The 20063-nt window shown below is 46.3% G+C and overlaps 2 protein-coding genes and 1 pseudogene across 2 annotated transcripts; all 3 read right to left on the bottom strand.

Annotated features, from left to right (window-relative positions):
- Positions 1-5531: 5531 nt before the first annotated feature.
- Positions 5532-10357, bottom strand: LOC125519635. Its single transcript, XM_048684373.1, has 3 exons — positions 9808-10357; positions 8974-9751; positions 5532-8695 (listed from the first exon to the last, which is right to left on the bottom strand). The coding sequence occupies exons 1-3, from the start codon at positions 10355-10357 to the stop codon at positions 8674-8676; spliced, it is 1350 nt and encodes a 449-aa protein (XP_048540330.1). The 3' UTR covers positions 5532-8673.
- A 32-nt stretch (positions 10358-10389) lies between these two features.
- On the bottom strand, positions 10390-16834 carry LOC125520197 (annotated as a pseudogene).
- A 245-nt stretch (positions 16835-17079) lies between these two features.
- LOC125520198 lies at positions 17080-18811 on the bottom strand. The gene is made up of 4 exons (XM_048685038.1): positions 18178-18811; positions 17936-18064; positions 17544-17675; positions 17080-17442 (listed from the first exon to the last, which is right to left on the bottom strand). Exons 1-4 carry the CDS (start codon positions 18748-18750, stop codon positions 17329-17331), a joined length of 948 nt encoding a protein of 315 aa, XP_048540995.1. The 5' UTR covers positions 18751-18811; the 3' UTR covers positions 17080-17328.
- Between the last annotated feature and the right edge of the window lie 1252 nt (positions 18812-20063).

Below are 20063 nucleotides of genomic sequence, written 5' to 3'. Positions count from 1 at the left end.
TAGCATGTAGGTAGACCATGCCAAAATTTGGTAGTCCAATAGCATGTCCTGATGTAGTCAGGGCCGGTCCTGAGATTTTGGAGGCCCGGGGCAAGACAAAAAATTGAGGGCCCCCTAATATATATAACCAATAACACTTTAATGCAACCAATTTTGATACTATTTTCGTTCAATACTTTCTACATATTATTCTAGAAGTTTCTTCTAAAATCCCGCTGGCCATCCGGGACCTAGTACTAAGGCTATGATTCGTGTCAAGAGATCAGTCATTCTTCTCTAGGCGAAACATGTTAGACATCCGTTTATCCTGAAAAACATTCGAATAACTAGGCTACATAACGACTAAGCAAGCAAAGGACAACAATATATATAAGATCTAGTCTCTTAAAATAATTCTCGATACAAATCCACTTATCATAGGGTCAATGTCAATTTTATCCAACAATTTTTATAGATGTGTAATATTGCCAAATCATTTAGCAGTGGAACATATGCATCTTATATGTATGTGAAGGTAAATTACTTCATAAGCAACATAAATAATAGGGAATAGTAAGAGTGATATACCTCTTCTTTTTTGTGGGTACAAATGATATCCTCAAAGCAATCGCATCAGCGTCCGTGATTAGGCGCTCAACAACGACGCGATATGGATGTCAGGAGGAGGCACCCGGCAATATACTCCCGACACCAAGAAAGTGGATAACGAACGCACTCGGTGCTATCAATTGCCATGGCCTGGTGATGTGCGTGTGAGTCCTGCGTGGCTGCGTCCAGCTACTCGAGCTGCCGGCGGCCAGCGACGTTTTGATCTAAAGTTCGGGGCCAGGGAACAGAGAATAGGGCAGTGGATTAGGGATGCGATCTCACGTCGCAAGAGTTACGCCGTGATTGCATGCGTACATCAATATGGGCCTAGTTTTGTTTACTTGAGCTAATTTCGTTTCGGGAGAAGAAAGTAATAAATTCCTGATTGCGTACTTGCGCCTAGGCTGCTACCTCTTTCCTTTTTTTGAGCTAATTTCGTTTCAGGAAATGATATGAGCCTATGGGCTACCTTCTGGGAGGGCCAACCTGGATTTTGGGGGTCCGGGGCGGCGGCCCCCCTGCCCCCCCATCAGGGCCAGGCCTGGATGTAGTAGCCGGACGATGTGTGCAATGCATCAGTATGTAGTTGCATGAGTTTGTATGAATTTACCAAGTCTGGTTGTAGATGCTCTTACATGCATGCATGCATAGCATACGTACATTAAATGAGTATGCACCGAACAAATAAAGGTATATAAGCACATAGATGCATACATAGCATACGTATATTATTGTCAAAAAATAGCAGAAGTATATTATATATCCGATATAACATCTTCACTTCACGCTTGATAAATAAAGATACATAAGCACATACATACATGCATACACATAGCATACGTACGTGTATTATCCGCTATAACATCCATCGTGACGCTTGCTTGCTTTGATGGCCTTTGACGCCGATCCGATGGAGGAGCTCCAGATTGGGGTGGTGCCGATGCTGGAGTGGGCGATGAAGGAGGTAGCAGCTGCTAGAGGCCTAGAGCCACATGGTTGCTGCGAGGACATGGATGAGGACATGGACGGTATTCTTGCCGCCATTCCTGGCAATGGCGGGGGCATTGGATAGAGCGTGCTGGGCGGCGCCAAAGGGGCAGCCGTAATTGCATGCGTACTGGCATTGCTCCTGGGTCAAGTTCTTCCCCTTGACGGCGCAATCATGAAGGCACAAGTCCATGCACTCGTCAGCGCCCGCTGGCGCCATCATCATCATGACAAGGCCGCTCACGACAACGACGATCCTTGAAGAAGCCGGGAGCGCCATGGATATATCCTTTTTTTCCTTTCCTCGTTCCTGCATTCCTTCCTTCCTTCCTCCCTTCCTTATATGCATGCATGCATGCATGCTAATCATATATAGGAGTGAGTAGGTAGGTAGCTAGGGACCGGCCGGGAGAGCTTCCAGGAGAACCACACGCAAGCATATATGCTTTCATGTCTCTTCTTTCTTTCTTTGCACTCCGATGCAAGTTTGGCATGGTTTTAACATGGTTTCCCTTACCTCCACTTTTCAAGTAGAATGACCGAATGACCGAATGGTTCTAGACAGATCCATACAAATATAACGGTGGGAATGGGGTGTCATCATACAGGTGAAGAGACAGCATTCCACCTGCCAGCACAAATGGCTTCATTTTATTAGCACAATTGACAGTATTCCACCGATCATGTGATAGTCTCAGTGAGTTGTTATCTTCCAGCTGGACTGGATGCATGTACCAACCTACAAAAAGAAATACAAACAGAGGAGTAAGTCAAGTTATTACCACTAGAATGTACTTGTCTGACCACTTAATCTAGCATGCATCACACACCCTAAAGCTTCAAAACCAGAGCATTTAAATTTTAAAGCCATATTCCTGTTGAACATTAATAATACACAAGAAGGAGATGAATATCGAGACTTTAAATCTTAATTGATAGCTTTTGTTTAATTCTATGTAGGCAACTGAAAAAATAAAATTCCCTTAGAAGCTAAAACATTTCTTTGCTACATGCACAAAGATGTCTGCTCTGACCACATTTAACCTTATCAAGTGTGTGTAATTGGCAGGACAGTACAAAAGGTCGCGACAAAGAGCATTTAACCGGGATGGTCAGTAGGAGATATGGGATTCTTAAGCCCTTCAACTATAAAACAAGGCATTTTTACTTGTAAGTGTTCAGTTCAGTGTATACAAAATAGACTTATTTCATGGGAGCATGTGATCAGGGTAAATAAATAAGAAGATCAGATGAGCTGCGTACCAGAAGGCAGGCAGGCAGGTTTCTTCAGCTAAGTCGCATTGCCAGTGGGTGAGTACCTCATCTTCTTCCTGCAACTCGACATTAATTATCATCTTCTTTCTCAGCATCATTAATGTTACACTAATGATGTACTTCAACGGCGAGCCTGAGCGCTTTCTCCACCTCCTCAGCACGTCCGAGTGGAAGATTTCAACTCTGACTTCCATAAGCAAACCACACTGAAAGCTGGCACCATTCAAGGCTGACAAACTGGCGTTGAAATGGACAGATTCAAGTCATGGAGCAGCTCCCTGTAGCAACCTGAGCATTCCAGAGGCGTAGCAGTGCCTCCACAAACATAGACAACATTCGTTCCAAACCGAATTTTCATTTTGGTTTGGAACTTTTTGCGTTTTGGGAACTTTTTTTTATAAATTATATATTCTTTTGAAATGCCTCAATATTATCCCAACTTTCATCGGATCAACATTTTCCAAAACCAAACAATCAGATTTTTTGAACATTTTTTTTCACTTCAAGACCATATTTTCAAAACCCAATCATTTATACAATTTTGAGAAAAAAATTCAAAATCATAATATATATTGATTCTTCCAGGATATTTTGTCTTCAGAGAACATATTTTGGATTTTGAGATATTTTTAAAAATTTGAATGACATTGGAATTTCTTAAAGTTTTTCTGAAAAGCGCAAGCATATTTTAAATTTTGCAAACGTTTTTCAAAATATAATCAATTTTGAAAAGTGTGAACATTTTTAATTTTTGACTTTTATAAAAAATAAGATTATAAAATTGTTTGAACTTTTGAATATTTCTCAATTACAAAATTTTCAAAGTGTTTAGAACTCTTTTATAAAGGAATCTGGAAAATCAAAAAGAAAAAAGATGAAAAAACAGCCCAGACCAGAACCTTCTAGATGGTTCCTAAAACTGAAAAAACACCATACATGAGCCTCTCATTATTGTGCCGGCCCATAATCTTTTGCTATGTGCAAAAGGCATGCCTACGTGATGCTAGGGCTGCTTATTGGGTGATACTATCTATCGCTTTAAGCGACCAAACAAACGAGCCTCGACTACAACGCCCTTTCATGGGCCTGGCCCATCACTGCAGCAAGGCAAATGACCCATCCGAGCGCCGTGTAAATCCGGAAGATCCCTTAGTAGGGCATCCTAAGCTAGGTGCTTTGGAACAATGGTAACCGGGACACAAAGTTTATGTACGTTCAGGCTCTCTCAAGGAGATAAAACCCTATGTCTTGCTTTTTGCATTATTGTGCTGCAGCGTATCGAGCGTACAAAGTAGAGAGAGATTGTCTATCTACGATTCTAGATCACTGTTTATATAATACCGAAACCTGCCGACACAAGCGCATTCCATTTTTTGTTGTTCTTTTTTCACGTTCTCTGTTTGTTTCTTTCTTTTTACATTTTTGTTATACTTCTAAATATTCTGAATAAGTATATTTCAAAAAACACGTTATGTAAAAACATCTGAATTTTTTTAATCAAAAACTTGAAAACTGTTGAGTACTTATAGAGAAAATGTTTCTCATGTATATTAAAAATGTATACAAAAATAAACAAATATGTGTATGAAAAAAGTTGTCATGCAAAAATGTTAATCAAGCATTTTAAAAGTGTTAAATATGTATATAAATTTTTTTTGACCATGTATTAAAAAATATTAATCCAACATTCGAGAAATGTTAAATGTGCACAGAAAACATGTTTACCATTTGTTTAGAAAATGTTGACCGTGCATTAAAAAATTAACCAAGCTTTTGAAAATGTTATAGAAAAAAGAAAATGGTGACTATGTGGGAAATACGTACACGCTAACACTGCCGCCAGCAGCACATGCAAAGAAACCACTACTGCAAAGCCCAAGGTAAAATCATGTCACAGGCAGACACATTTAACAAAAAAATTTACCAGTGTCTAGTTAACTTATGCTATAAAAACCTCTCACCCCAAGAGTGGCATTCCTTTTGAACTAAGCTCGCAGCTTCAAGAGAAAGCTCAGCCTGGAAAAAAATTACCTGTCAGAAATCAGAACATACTTGACCTTGTCATGGGCAGGCTTATGAACGTAATTTAAACTATAACAGTGAAGAAGTATACACATAAAAAAAACAATTATGCACGGGCGTGTAAACGTACACAGGAAGGCATAACAAAAGAGACCACAAGTGATCAGGTATAATACCCGGGTACAGTACTAGAGTATGAATTATATCAGATCAGGTATGCACCTGCAAGAATTTTCACTTTCCATGCATACAATGGAGAACGGCAGTTAGATTGCTTGGCCAAAGCATGCATAAAATGCTAATTGAAGCACTGCAAAGTTAAATGTTTTGCGAACCACTTGATTGTTTTCTGAATATGTCAGCATGCAGTATCGATTCCTGGTGATAACACTGACGACATAAACCATTCTTTTATTTCGAGAATGAAAGAACAAACTTTGACATGCTGTGGGAATCACGACATTTCAACAACATCCTGCCAATAGTAGTAACAACTACCTGCCGGCAGTGAAACTGGACATGTAGTAGAAAAAAGGTTACCAAAATTATGAAGTGAGAATGATCTGAGCTAGCTCTGCTTCGTGTTCCTTGTCTTCGTCCCCTGAGCCAGACAAAAAAATAGAACCAACAAGAGTAGAACATGTAAAACTGCTTTGATCTAGTTTCTCATTGCTTGATTTGAGATACAGAGAGAGGGGGTACATATAGTGGCCGCAGCCAGTTCCACAACGTTGGCGTAGTGGTGATCGTGGGCAGGAGCGTGGGCGCTCCTGAGCCTCCTGAGCTGACCAAGTCTGTTGACTAACACCCCCCCGCAGTGTCAGCGTCGGGCGGGACGACGTTGAGACTGGAGCGGAGGTCGACGAAGGTCGCAGACGGCAACCCCTTGGTGAAGATGTCTGCGAAGTGTGCACTGGTGGGAACATGAAGAACTCTGACCTCACCTAAGGCTACCTTCTCTCTTACAAAGTGTATGTCTATCTCTATATGCTTTGTTCTACGATGCTGAACAGGATTACATGACATGTATACAGCAGAGATATTATCACAATACACAATAGTGGCCTGGTGAATGGGTCGGTGAAGTTCGCCGAGGAGCTGACGAAGCCAAACTGTTTCAGCAACGGCGTGTGCCATAGAGCGATATTCAGCTTCCGCAGAGGACCTGGAAACTGTTAGCTGCCTTTTGGAGGACCAAGAAATCAGATTATCACCCAAATAAACACAGTATCCGGAGGTAGATCGTCGAGTGTCCGGGCATCCTGCCCAGTCCGCATCAGAGTACGCTGTAAGAGTGTGGGGGAGGAGGTGTTGATGACGAGGCCATGGTCTAGGGTGCCCTTGAGGTAGCGGAGGATGCGATGGATGTGTTTGAGGTGCGGGAGACAGGGATCATGCATGAAGAGACAAGCCTGCTGGACAGAGTAGGCGAGCTCAGGGCGAGTGAGGGTCATGTACTACAAGGCTCCGGCGAGGCTACGGTAAAGAGTGGCATCGGGGACAGGGTCACCACCGGAAGAAAGTTTCGAGCCTGTTTCAGCAGGAGTGCGCGTCGGATGGCAGTCGAGCATCCCAGCCTTGGAGAGGATGTCGAGGGCGTACTGTCGTTGAGACAGAAAGAGTCCCGAAGAAGAGCGGGAAACAGCGATCCCGAGGAAATGATGGAGGTGCCCGAGGTCTGTCATGCAGAATTCCGCCCGGAGAGAGGAAATGACGTGCTCAAGAAAGGAGGGTGAAGAGGTAGTGTGGACAATGTCGTCAACGTATAAAAAAAGATACGCAACGTGAGCATCCGTTTTGAAGATAAAGAGAGAGGAGTCAGACCGAGAAGGGAGGAAACCAATGGTGTGAAGGAACGCAGCAAAACGTTGAAACCAAGCACGCGGAGCCTGTTTTAAGCCGTAGAGCGATTTCTGCAGACGGCAAACATGATCAGGATAGGTGGGATGAGAAAACCCGAGGGGCTGCCGACAGTACACGGTTTCATTGAGAGATCCATGGAGGAAAGCGTTTTTCACGTCAAGTTGGTGGATCGGCCAAGCTGAGGAGACCGCGAGGCTAAGCACGACACGAATGGTACTGGGTTTAACCACCAGAGAGAAAGTCTCGTCGAAATCAATACCAGGTTGCTGCGAGTCGCCGCGACAAACCCAGCGGGCTTTATAGCGCGCGAGCGAGCCGTCAGAGTTGAATTTGTGGCGAAAAACCCACTTCCCCGAGACAACATTGGCGCCGGGAGGACGGGGAACAAGAGACCAGGTATGATTCTGGAGGAGTGCGTCGTGTTCGTCCCTCATGGGTTGGAACCAGTGCGGATCAAGCAAGGCTGCTTTGTAGGAAGTAGGGATTGGTGAGATAGGGGGCGAGGAGACGGAGGCGGTGAGGTTGAGGCGACGTTGAGGAAGACTGAAACCAGCTTTGCTGCGGGTGCGCATGGTGTGGGCATTGTCAGGCGCAGGAACGGGAACGGTGCGAGGTGGGAGGGGAGGAGCGATGGAGCGAGAGGTAGAAGAAGAAGCAGAGTGGTGGGGCAGGGGGAGGGAGAGGAGTTGTTTATGGGTGTGACAGAGGTGGCTGCACGGCACGGGTCCGGTGTGGCTGCATGCGGTGGGGTCGGGGGGATGCATGGGGTGGACCTGGTGGTGTTGCAGTGTGTGGGGTTGGTGGGGTAGTGGGAGAAAGCGACGTGGGGTGAGCAGCGGTGGGTGGCGAGTGGCCGGATGGCGGCCGATCGACGTGAACAGTGCCATGCACGGCATGCACGTCGATCCGGGAAGGCCTGAGCGGTGTGGCCTGAGCATGAGTATTTGAGAGGGGGGAGGAGGGACTGTCAGAGCGTGTATCTGCGAAGGGAAACGTGTGTTCGTCGAACGTGACATGGCGAGAGATGATGATCCGACTAGAGGGAAGATGGAGGCAGCGATAGCCACGATGATCGTCGGAATAGCCAAGGAAAACACAAGGCAATGATCGCGGGGCAAGTTTGTGGATTGTGGTGGCGGAGAGATTTGGAAAGCACAAGCAACCAAATATGCGAAGGTCGGAATAGGCAGGAGGGGAAAGAAAGAGAGATTCGTATGGAGAGAACTTGGGGCATGTGGTAGTGGGTCGAATATTGAGAAGAAAGGTGGCATGACGAAGGGATTCGACCCAGTACTGTGGTGGCATGGAAGCTTGGAGTAAAAGAGTGCGTAGGATGTCGTTGATGCTACGGAGGGATCGTTCAGCCTTTCCATTTTGAGAAGAAGTATAGGGACACGAGAAGCGGAGAAGGATGCCGTGATGAAGAAAAAAAATCACGATTGCGAGTGTTGTTGAATTCTCGCCCATTGTCACACTGAAGAAAACGAATGGGAAGAGAGAAATGAGTATACACATAGCGTTGGAAATTGACAAATACAGTGTGCACGTCAGATTTGAAGCGAAGAGGAAAGGTCCAGGTGAAATGCGAGTAGTCATCCACGATTACAAGATAGAATTTAAAACCGGAAACACTAGGGACAGGGGACTGCCATAGATCACAATGTAGCAATTCGAAAGGGAAAGAACTACGAGTAGTAGAAGAACTAAAGGGCAATCTAACATGCTTGCCCATTTGACAGGTTTGACACAAGGCAGAGTCATGAGCCTCACGAACATGTGGTAACTGGAACTCGCGAAGAAGAGTGGTCGTGGTGGCGCTGTTGGGGTGTCCAAACCGTCGATGCCAAAGTGAGATGGAAGCGACCATGGCGTGGACGGACGGTGATGAAGCGACGCCACGGACAGTGTATAGGTCGTCAGAACTATTGAACCGAGCGATCACCTTCTTGCTGCGAAGATCCTTCACAGAGACACCCAGGGGATCAAACTCAACAGAAACAAGGTTGTCAATGGTGAACTTGCGAGCAGAGATCAAGTTTTTGATTAGAGCGGGCGCAACAAGAACTTCACGCAAAGATAGGTTAGGAGAAAGCATAGTAGAACCAGTGCACGTAATAGGGATAGAAGAACCATTTCCTACTGTTATGGAAGGAAAAAGAGAAGGTTGGAGGGAGGAAAGAGCGGAGCCAGATGCGGACATGTGTGAGGATGCACCAGAATCAAAAATCCACTCCGTACCTGTGTCTTGGGTGGTAAGCGAATTCATGGCCGCGAGGAAGGCAGCCTAGTCCCAGGTCGGCACGGTCGGTGTAGAGGATGAGGCAGCGGTAGGAGCCGCCGCCGGCGCCTGACCCCATGGTGATGCAGCAGCAGGCGCGGGCGGCGCCTGATCCCAAGGTGAGGCAGAGGGGCCCCCGTAGTGGTACGCTGATGGAGCCGTTGGCGGGGGCGAAGCCTGATAGAGAGGCACATACGCCGGGTAGGCTTGCGGCGGAGGCTGCGACCCAAGGAGCCCCGGGGCACCGAGCTGAGGGCGCATGCCAGGTGGCGTCCAGGCGCCGCCGTACGCAGGAGGGGCGCCATAGGGAGAGGGCGCAGACCACGGCATCGACCAGGCCTGGACGAGCCCGGTCCAAGGATCGTGCGAAGGGCGCCACAGTGGTGAAGACGCGGGCGGGGCCGGCGCAGGCCCCGATGATGATGCAGGTGGCGGCGCAGAGGAGGACGAGGATGCCCCGGACGAGCGCGGCTGAGGAGGACGGTAGACGGGGTTCTTGCCCTTGTAGTTTGGGCTTGGGCGCCACCCAGGGGGCGGCTGTGTTGGGGACGACCCGGGAGGCGCGGCTGGAGTCGGGGCAGGAGCCGATGCAGCAGGGCGCGTGGTGGCGTGAAAGAGACGCGGGACGCTGGCCTTGCGCGCCTGGTTCTACTCCTCCATCTGAAGCATGGAGCGGGCCTCGGCGAGCGTGGGCAGCGGGCGGAGGAGAGGGATGAGGGTCGCCTGCTGTGCAAACCGCTCATCGAGCCCGCCCATGAGGGCGTGCAGGAGAGAGCGATCGGCAACCACCTCACCCAGCTCCCGAAGCTCGTCGCCGATCGCCTTGATGCGCTGACAGAAGACCCCCACGGGGCGGTCGCCCTGCGTGATCGTGCGGAGTTCCGTGTTGAGGGCGGAGACCCGAGCATCACGGTTGTCCTGAAAGAGCCGGCGGAGTTCGGCCCAGATATCGCGTGCGGTGGCGCCGTCGGTGACCACAAGGTTGAAAAGCTCGGTCGAGATGCGTGTGTATAACCACTGGATGATAGCGAGGTCGTCCTTGACCCAGCGGGGATCGCTAGGAGCGGGAGGCACGTCGCCGGAGATGTGGTGGAGAAGAGAGCAACGACCAAGATGAATCTCAAAGAGATGGTGCCAATGATAGTAGTTGTGGCTGTTTAGGTCCAGAACAATGGGGATGAAGGGAGTGATATCGGTAATGGTGTCGCTGAAAGAGAGGGGAGAAGGAAGGACAAGGGTAGAAGAGGGCTGGCTGGCGGTAGCCATGGGAAGGGTTGGTCCGCCGACGAGAGGTGCAGTCGGAAGAGGAGGTGGTGGTGGTGGTTCCCGGCCAGGGTTGGTCATGGCGAGGGAAGGAGGTAGGGATCGATGTCTGATACCATGTAAAACTGCTTTGATCTAGTTTCTCATTGCTTGATTTGAGATACAGAGAGAGGGGGTACATATAGTGGCCGCAGCCAGTTCCACAACGTTGGCGTAGTGGTGATCGTGGGCAGGAGCGTGGGCGCTCCTGAGCCTCCTGAGCTGACCAAGTCTGTTGACTAACAGAACATACAAGTGAACAAAGCAACCAGCTGACTTGAACAAATTGAAATGTAGGAGTAATTGGACCAATTTACCTCCGGGGCAACAAGTGTTTCGACAGTGTATCCCTCAGCCTGATGCCATCCTCATCTGCTAACCGTCGCACGACCCCCTGTCAGTGAACACTCTAGATGTCCAGGCCCCCTGTCATTTGCATGAACATCGGCATGGCAACATGCAGCACGTACACCATGATCATTTGAACTGTTACAAACACTCTAGATGTAGTCTAGATGACAGCGGACACAACAGTTTTGTGTCCAACACACGTGTGATAACCACACAGGATTCACTGCCATTATGTTTGCAGAATCTTCAGTTTACAGCAACTCAAGGATATATATGAATCTGACTTGAAATACGGAAGAGTAGCTAATATTTGAATCCAACTTGAAGTTGTCTCTTCTTGTGTACAACACGGACCATTTCCTTTGGTTGTCTCCATCAGGCGAATATGCCTTGACATGCTCCACATGGCTGAACTTGTCCCACTCAGGACCAGATTGTCCCATGGCTACCGAAGAGAGCAACCATGGCCGGCAGAATAACTGAAAATGCTTTGGCTTTATACCTCGCATGTATTCTGGAAGTGTTTCCATGGCGTAATCCTCTAGGACCAACCTGTCGAGTGCAGGGATAGTCCCCAGCACCTTCAACTTTGGGCAAATGGTGATGGTAAGCTTCTGCAGATTGGGAAGATTGGTGATCCTCTCAAGGTCGAGGCTTCTAACCACTGTAAGCTCAGTAACACAAGGAAAGTTTTCAAGGTAGCTGAGGTGCTGGACATCATGTACGTATAAAACTTTCAAAGCCATTGCATTGGAGGCAAGGCCAGGAGGAGCACGCCTCAGTTTGCAATTAATGAGCCAAAGCGGGGCATGGCTTGTACTTGCTCCTCCCATTCCACCATGTCTCTTAAGCTCATCTCTTTTAAACTCGGAAATGGAGTTGCCACAGCCTGCAAGAATCCAGTCCCAACACGCCTGATGCATGGAGCACGGGCGACCTGAAAGAACTGCAGGTAGGGGAGCTGACACAACCCATTGGGAAGTTGTTTGCAACAAGCTAGGTCAGAAAATGTGAGAAACTTTAAGTTGTTCAGGGACACCTTTGACGTGGACATCATCCAACTCGGGAGTAGCTGGCCAAAATACCCATCGATGTGAATAAATTCTACACTGGGTGGAGGGCAGAGCTCATCGAACACCTTCTCGATTCGTTGTTGCTCTTCCTCAGAGACACCTTCTTTTTCTTTGACCAACCCGTCATCTCCCACTTTGCTAGTGCAGTACAAGAATACGTCGATAAGATGTATTTTCTCACCAAGCCTAGCATTTGTAGCAAATGAAGCAGCAGATACATTCTCCAAATGTATTAATTCAAGAAATCTGAGTTGGGAAAGAGGCCTCAACTCGTCCAAACTGCACCAATCACCATCCATGTGGGCCCGAAACCCATGTAGCCTCCTCATACTTGTCAGACCACGGAACCCTCTAGGTATCGTACATCTGCTGGGAAGATCAAGTAACCTCAGCTGGCCAAGCTTCACAATGCTATCAGGAAGATTCACTAAATTTATACATCCATCAAACCTAAGGAATTGCAACAATTTCATCTTGTCAAAGTTCACCGGAAGTACAGATATATCAGTATTTAGTAGTGCCACATATCTCAGGTGCAATGCTTCAACCAATGCAGCCACATCTACAGATTCTATATGTAGAATCCGTAGACCAGAAAAAGTAACCAATAAATCACTGGGCTTCATCTTGATCTGAATAGTTGAGATTAATGTTCTCACTGATTTCTGCCCCTGTAAAGATTTCCAGTCAATATCACCAGACTGCAAGTGGTTGGTTTCTATTGATAACCGAAGAAACTTTTGTGAATGAGGATTAGTTAGATTATCGATGTCTCCATCATGAACTATGAGTGCTTCATCTTTTATCATATACTGAGCAAATGAGCGAATAACATCATGCATGCTGCAACTAAGGTGATTTACATACAATTTATCTGGCTCTATAAGGTTCCGATATATCAGCTCCTTGTAGTAATTTATTCCCAATTCTTCTAGATCATTTGAGTTTCCATGAACAAATCCTTCGCTAATCCACAAGGCAACGACTTCATGTGCATAATAAGTTTTATTTTGAGGAAGAAGAGAGTAATATAGAAAGCACTGCTTCAGATGAGGAGGCATATCTTGATAGCTCAAGTATACTGCATAGCTGAGCTCTTGGGGCATTTCAGTTATTGACCATTTAGAATCATCCAAAACCTGCTCCCAGTCTCGACGCGACTCCCCTCTTCTACGCAAGAGTCCTCCCATTACTTTGACGGCAAGTGGTAAACCACCACATTTTTGTATAATTTTCAGTCCGATGTCCTTTAGCATAGTGATGTGGTATTCATCTATCTCACTTGAGAGTACCTGTGAATGCAGTTCAAGGGGCCGATAGAGTTAATTAACTATGTACTAAGCTCCTTTAAGGCATTCTAATTTAACTCTTAAGAGACAAGAGGACCATCTAATGTGGCCACCCTTTTTGCTAGCTCAAAACTGTTGGGGGTTTATTAAGAAAAGTAACGTGTACAAGTGTTGGCAAAAGTGCCTAAAAATTAGCAATATTTTAAATCTGTGCATAAATATACAACTCATATTTCTTAGTCAGTGAAAATGATACATGTAATAATTATCCGAATTTTCTGATTTTTACTTAGGCTTAGCAAAACAAAACTTGAGTGTCAGTGTTATGTAGCAATAAATAAAATAAGAAAAAAGAAGTCGCACTATAGTATATCTCCTTGTTTAGCACCATGCTGATGACATTAAATTTTTTTTAGTTTATTATTTGTAAAAGAGAAAAGATAACATTATCCATACAAATTATTGACAGCCTCTTATGGTCTTGCGTTCAAGAGGAAATATACCATATAGATACTAGATACGAGCCACTGAATTACACATAAACAACAACGCATATTAATACGAAACATCACAAAATTTCTCTTAGCAACATATTATTGTTAATAAATAGATGGAGATAGACTATCCACTTGATTAAGAGACATTAGTGTTTAATTGCATACTGACCTGCTTCTTGAGCAATGACCAAGCATCGTCGGGTGCTAATGCATCGACGTGGTGGTAGGGCCATGTGGCTGTCATCCTTCGGGCAACACCTTCATCTCTAGTGGTGATGAGGACACGGCTGCCTGAAGCAACAACATCGACTAAGGGTATTTTGAGCACACCATCCCATGCTCCATGGTTCCACACATCATCCATTACAAGCAAGGTCTTGTGGCCAATCAAGGCACCCTTGAGGCTTCTGTGAAGCGTTGCCTTTGCATTTCCAGCTGACTGGGCGTCTCCTCCGGCTTCGATGATGACTCTTCTCAGCAGCTCAGCCTCATTGAAGTTTTGGTTGACGCTCAACCATATCTTTTTACTGAACTCACCTTGGATGGCCTCGTCATTGAAGACCTTCTGAGCGAGGGTTGTCTTGCCAATCCCACCAACACCTACGATAGCAACCACCATTGACCTCCTCGCTTGTTTGCATGATCTGGGCCACCAGTGCTATAGTATCTTCTTCGATCTAATCCCCAACCACACCCGACCGGTCGAGCTCCCCTGACGTCTCGCGGCTGGGATCACCATGACGAGAGGCGTTCACATTGCTGCTATGATGATCGTAGGACCCGAGATTGATGAAGTTGAAAGCAGCGCTCCGCTCCTTGATGGTGTCGAGCCTCTGGTTGAGTGCCTTGATGCGGGTGCCGATTTCATGAGCATGAAAGGGATTTCGCATACAGAAGAGCAAGGGATTGAAACACCCTGCATCTACGGAGGATGATCCATGCTCCATGGCTTTGAGCTGGCAAAGGTCGATGATATCAGCAGCTTCGTACATGGCACGTTTAAGCTCCCCCACCCACTCTTGGACAGTCTCGTCGGTGATGTTCCTCCTATCGGCATCGGCGAGGAAGTTTTTGAGGTCCCGAAGCTTGTCGCCCATCTTGTCAATCTCGCCGGAGACGCCCAGCATCGTTCCCAGCTCTTCTGCTGCAGCCTGCCTGAGCAAGTCGCCCAAGTAGGATGCAAATGCATCCAGCACCATCGCCATTAATTGAACTTTCTGGATTTTGCTGTAATAATAAAGGTAAAGTGGAATTCAAGAAGGGTACAAGGAAAACAAGCAAGAAGCCTAATTAGGAAGGTGTAAGGAGAGGGACAAATAAAACTTGGACTACCAAACCAACCTTTGAGATGGATGGATGGATGTCCTGCTCATTCAGCTCCGGAAAAGCAACTCGATCCTGGTGAAGAGGAACTCACATGGAGAGGAATTCCTTGCTGGATTTGTGAGTCTCAGTCGAACCAAATCGCCTGCTCCCGAGCTTGCCGTGAGACGATCGACGGCAGAGAGAAGACCTCTGTGAGCAGCAGCTCTGCTCCTCCTCTGGGGTGTCCCTTCCTGTTAAGCTACACCAGCCGCAGGATGCACAGTAGCTGGGTGTAGCAGCAGGTGCTCTCTGACAAAGGCAAAAGGATGTGGATGAGAGGACCTTTGCTCATTACTTTTTTCCAGTGCGCTGCTGCTTTTTTTCCCAGCTCCGCTGCAGCTTTATTCTGATACATTCCTTTGCTTTCTTTTCTTTTCATACTAGGAGGCAGGATTACAGCTTCAAACAGCCTCGGAATGCGGGCAAACAGTACATTTACTTACCAGCAATACAGTACATGTTAGGAATAAATAGGATCAAATATTATTAGATACTAGTTCCTTAATTACTACCTACGATATCAATGTGCCTTGAGTTAACCAAATTAATCAATTCAGGTGGAATTTGATTTCACCAGCAATACAGTACATGTCAGGAATACAGTTCCTTCTCTTTTCGCCAAGCGATATATGTGCCTTGAGTTAACCAAATTAATCAATTCAGGTGGAATTTAATTTAAGTAAGAGCTAGAGACACAGAAATTAAACTTGAACCAACTCAATAGACAAGGTAAGTTATTGAAAGACAGATACAAATTCAATGCAAAAGTTGAAAGCATCTCATTCTGACAAGCAGAGAGAAGCAAGCAAAGCATATCACATTGCCACCGGTGAAGAGAATTAAAGCAAAGCATCTCATTCCCATTCCCACCGCTGAAGAGAAGCAAAGCATCATATTCACATTTCCCACCGGTGATTGGTGAAGATACTTTTTTTTAGGGATACCAGTGAAGAGACTTATGAGTTATGAAGTGGTTTCAAACTATAACAGTGAAGGACTAGACCCGGAAAACACAACGATGTACACAGCAAGTAATAACAACAGTGACCATAAATGTTCAGGGTTATGTATGAACCGTGTTGAGTACTTCTGTTGCATATTCAGAGTAAAAAAAAGGGTACCCCCCAGAAAATTTAAACATATTCTGCTACACAGAACCATGAGCTGAGCTACCCATTTAGCAAGAAGGGTACAGGAACAAAACATGAGCTATCCATCAGCATATTATATTATGCGCACACGTGAGAATACTCGGGTATACTTAATTTGGTACCTACCCAGGTACAGTTTAAAAGCATTCAGATCAGGTATACAATCGTGCGCCTGGGTTTAACTTATCAAGGTTTTTTAACTTTCCATTTATACAGCACAGCAGCTAAATTGATTACCCAAAACATGCATGCTAGTGGTCTAGTGGATGCATCGCAAATTAAGTTAATGTTTTGCTTACCATACTGCTATCAGCTTAATAGCTTTGTGAGTTTATTGATATCAGTGGCATATCACACAGACTATGTTTTTTATTTCAAGGATGGAATGAACTTTGACATGCTAGATGCAGGGAACTTGGGAATCCCAGACACAACAAATTGTGCTAATGGCAGTAACAATTCCCGACACGGTGAAACTGAAAATGTAGTAGAAAAAATGATACCGGATTATGCAGTGAGGATGGTCTGATCTACTAGCTCTGCTTCTTGTTCCTTATCTTCATCATCTGAGACAGACGGAAGATGGAATCAATATGATGACATTCATACCGAGTGAGCAGAGCAACCTGACTATAACAGATTAAACACTTAGCCCAGTTTACCTCCAGCTCCAGGTCCTGACAATCTGCAGGCTAACAAGTGCTTCAACAGTATATGCCGCCGTCATCTTCTAACTGGCGCACCCGGCCTGCTCCTCACTGTCAATCAGTTTGTATGCAACATCTAGTACACCCTGATCATTTAAACTGTCACAAACACTCTAGATGCACTGTCATCTCTGCTCTTCTCTGAACAGTGACAGCAGACACATTATGATGACATACCCAGAACGGCAGAACGCGCTTAATGCTAACAGCTGCTACAACTGAATTTTGCAAAAACACCGGCCATTTATTTTTTGCAGAATCTTCGGTTTGCAGCAACTGAATGAAGGATATAAACCATAAATAGCCTGTCTCCATGCAGCAACACTGTTAGTTGTTTTCTCCACCGCATGAAAGCTTGCTGCCAATAATATAAATTACACAGCACTTGTGTTTCCCATACATACATAAGGTTATTTTCGATCGATAGGCGTACATGGAGGATATATGCGCAGAGAGTTCTCTATACTCTATAGTCTATACACAACATCAATCAATGGTTAAACACTTGAAAAACTGCTTCAAGATTTAACCCAAAACGGCATTGCGTTGCGTTGTTTGCACATGAAACAAAAACCCTTGTCTATATGACCTTAATCTCCTTGAGCCAAGCTGTGTGGAGCGGGCATGGATCAGGCTTCCCTTGCGCGAGGGCCTTCTCGGTGAGCGAGTAGAACCAACCGTTCCTCCACTTGAACTGCGACAGTAAAATGCTTACATGTTAGACGACAATGTAGTACAAGTGCAGGTTCCATTCCATTCCATTACATTACATAGGTTAGCAGCGGTAGGGCTTGCCTCTTTGACAGCGGTCGGGAAGTGCGCCACGGCTCTGGAGTAGGCGCAGAGCCTCTCTTCCATGCCGTCGTCGAAAGAAAGCCCCCGCTCCGCAGCCGCGGCAGATGCTAGTTCAGCAATGAGGCTGGATACCTGCATGCATGCAAAAGGAAAAACATGGACAGAAGATTACTATGTGTTGTTGTTCTTGGACAGATATGTTGGCAAGCACTAAAGCTCAATCCTGGAGCATTAATTTAATACGTACGAAATTTAGTCGCTGAAGTAAACTGAAGGAATGATCTGATGTACAGTAAAAGAATTCAGAAAGGTAATTAACGGAGATATCTAAAAACCTGTGCCCCTGGACCAGTTGTTTTTCGGAACACAATAGCTCGGAACTCGAAAATTACCTCGGATCGGTATTCCTTTTCAACAGCACCCACAGTGGCCCCTGGATGGCGAGCTCCGACGAGCATGAAGGCTGAAATCCAGATGAGCTTCTCCAGCATTTGCTTCTCGAAGGCGTCCTTGTCAAGCACCTGAGAAATTCAGATATTGGTCAGGACTATGAATGACTCTATGAGTAGTAGTAGTAAGACAGAACTTTTTTAAGCTGAAATGAAAATCCAGTGGAAGGTAACTATGGACCTACCTTGCAGGTGAGGCCTCCGTTCTGGAGCCTGGCGGCGACGGCGGGTGCCCAGTTGCCCAAGGCGGCGGTGAGGCCCTCCGGGTTGGCGTCGGTGATGCCGTCGACGGGGGGCTCCCCGAGCTTGGAGACGGCGAAGTAGGCGAGCACCTGGTTGGCGCCGGCGAGGCCCTTGCTCTCCAGCCACGGGTCCAGCATCCCGTTCTGGAAGAAGACCAGGTCGGGCCACCGGGATTTGGGGGTGGCGTCGAGCACGCCGTCGAGGTCGTCGTTGCGGGTGCAGACCAGGATGGGCCCGGCCGGCGCGGCGGGCGGGAGCGCCTCGCCGCGGCGGAGGAGTAGGTCCCCGGAGGAGGGGCCCATGGAGAGCAGCGCCTGGCCCACCCGGCCGCCGCCCACCACCACCGCCGGCTGCACCGCCGTGGCCATGACCGCTGCTGAAATCCGGGAGGCGGACGCGCTGCTGCCCCTGGAGGAGGAGTAGGAGGAGGGGGGGAGGTGGTGGCGGTGGAGTGTAGTAGGTAGCGGCGTGACGGCGGCGGGGACGGAGAGAAAGACGGCGGCTTTGAGGCCCATCAGCTCCGTTCCGGCGGACTGGTCGGGTCGACTGGACGAGGATGAGGTGGGCCATGCGGCGCATGATAGATAATACTACCTAGCTGGGCCTTCCGGTTGCAGTGGATAAGCCTAGACAGTCCAGTTTGTGGTCTGTGTTTTTCTTCCCTTTTTTTTCTCATCATCAAAGAACAAAAGAAAAAAGTAGTACTATTTTGCAATGTATTTTTTTCTTCTGTTCTTTCTTGTGCTCTTCTTTCCCTTTTCTCTTTACCAGCGAAAAAAGTGCCCGTGAGTTGCAACGAAAAAAAGAAATTACAGGCTTCAACACCATGCGCTGAAATACGAATCTTGCTTAACGTATGGTCGGCATCAATTGTTCCCTACATGGACAAGAATCGTGATTTCAACCGCACCGTATTTGCTTTGCAACATCTGATTTACGTCCGTGCTGCACGGCATCAACACCAACAGTTGGATCAGGGGCAAAGTCTAGGGGGTTGCCGGCATACATCTAGCTGAGTATATATATTGGTACGAGTAATTGGAAAATTTTGTAATTGATTTTTAATTGTCTATGCAGCTCTATACATCGGTTCCAAAGTTGGGTAGGACGCCTTTTTTGTCAACACATTGCTGCCTTCACGTCTGCTCTCTTCTCTTCTCTTCTCTTCTCTTCTCTTCTCTTCTTCTCACACAGTGGCAATAAAAAATTCACACACAATGTACATTTTTCCTATACATCAACAACATTTTTTATATACATGTCTAACATTTTAAAATACAGAATTAACCATGATCAAATATATGCTTTTGATGACCACATTTATTTAGTGTACATCCTACATTTTTCATATACACCAAACACATTGTTTCTAGATGTTTAAAACAGGTGCGCCAATTATGTATTCACTGACTACTTGTGATCCACCATGCATCAGATTCAGATGGTACCTTCAGCTTGCTCTCCAGATGATAGTAACTAAAGCTACTTCTTCCTGTGTTGTATACTGTACAAGATGATAGTGTTTCTGCATGGAAAGAAATACAAAACTGGTTACATACATATATACATAATCTCTAATTTTTACCAGTAAAGAACCAACATATATATTGCTCAGATTTTTAAAGACTGAGAGAGGTAACCTAGCAGAACAAGTAAAAGGAAAGAAAAAAACTGGAAGTAGCCATTGAATCGAAATCTAATTTGACTAAAACTTAATCTAATTTGGCTAAATCTAACTGGAAAAAAAAACGGAGGGAGTACAAGTGAGCGGGTTCCATTGCATTGCATAGATTGGCAGTGCTTGCCTCTTTCACGGCGGTCGGGTAGT

This window comes from Triticum urartu, chromosome 7 (assembly GCF_003073215.2).
Source record: "Triticum urartu cultivar G1812 chromosome 7, Tu2.1, whole genome shotgun sequence".
Lineage (NCBI taxonomy): Eukaryota > Viridiplantae > Streptophyta > Magnoliopsida > Poales > Poaceae > Triticum > Triticum urartu.
Note: the sequence above shows the minus strand (reverse complement) of the source record. Positions and strands in the feature narration are given on the sequence as shown.

Excerpts from the sequence above, each read along its gene's own strand:
- LOC125519635 (XM_048684373.1), bottom strand. The coding sequence starts at position 10,357 with ATGACCAACCCTGGCCGGGAACCACCACCACCACCTCCTCTTCCGACT. Across the intron at positions 9,752-9,807 it reads CGACGAGCTTCGGGAGCTGG|CGGTTTGCACAGCAGGCGAC; the intron begins GTGAGGTGGTTG and ends GGGCTCGATGAG. Across the intron at positions 8,696-8,973 it reads GCTTACCACCCAAGACACAG|GATCTTCGCAGCAAGAAGGT; the intron begins GTACGGAGTGGA and ends GTCTCTGTGAAG.
- LOC125520198 (XM_048685038.1), bottom strand. The coding sequence starts at position 18,750 with ATGGGCCTCAAAGCCGCCGTCTTTCTCTCCGTCCCCGCCGCCGTCACG. Across the intron at positions 17,676-17,935 it reads AAAAGGAATACCGATCCGAG|GTATCCAGCCTCATTGCTGA; the intron begins GTAATTTTCGAG and ends GCATGCATGCAG. Across the intron at positions 17,443-17,543 it reads TCCCGACCGCTGTCAAAGAG|TTCAAGTGGAGGAACGGTTG; the intron begins GCAAGCCCTACC and ends TTACTGTCGCAG.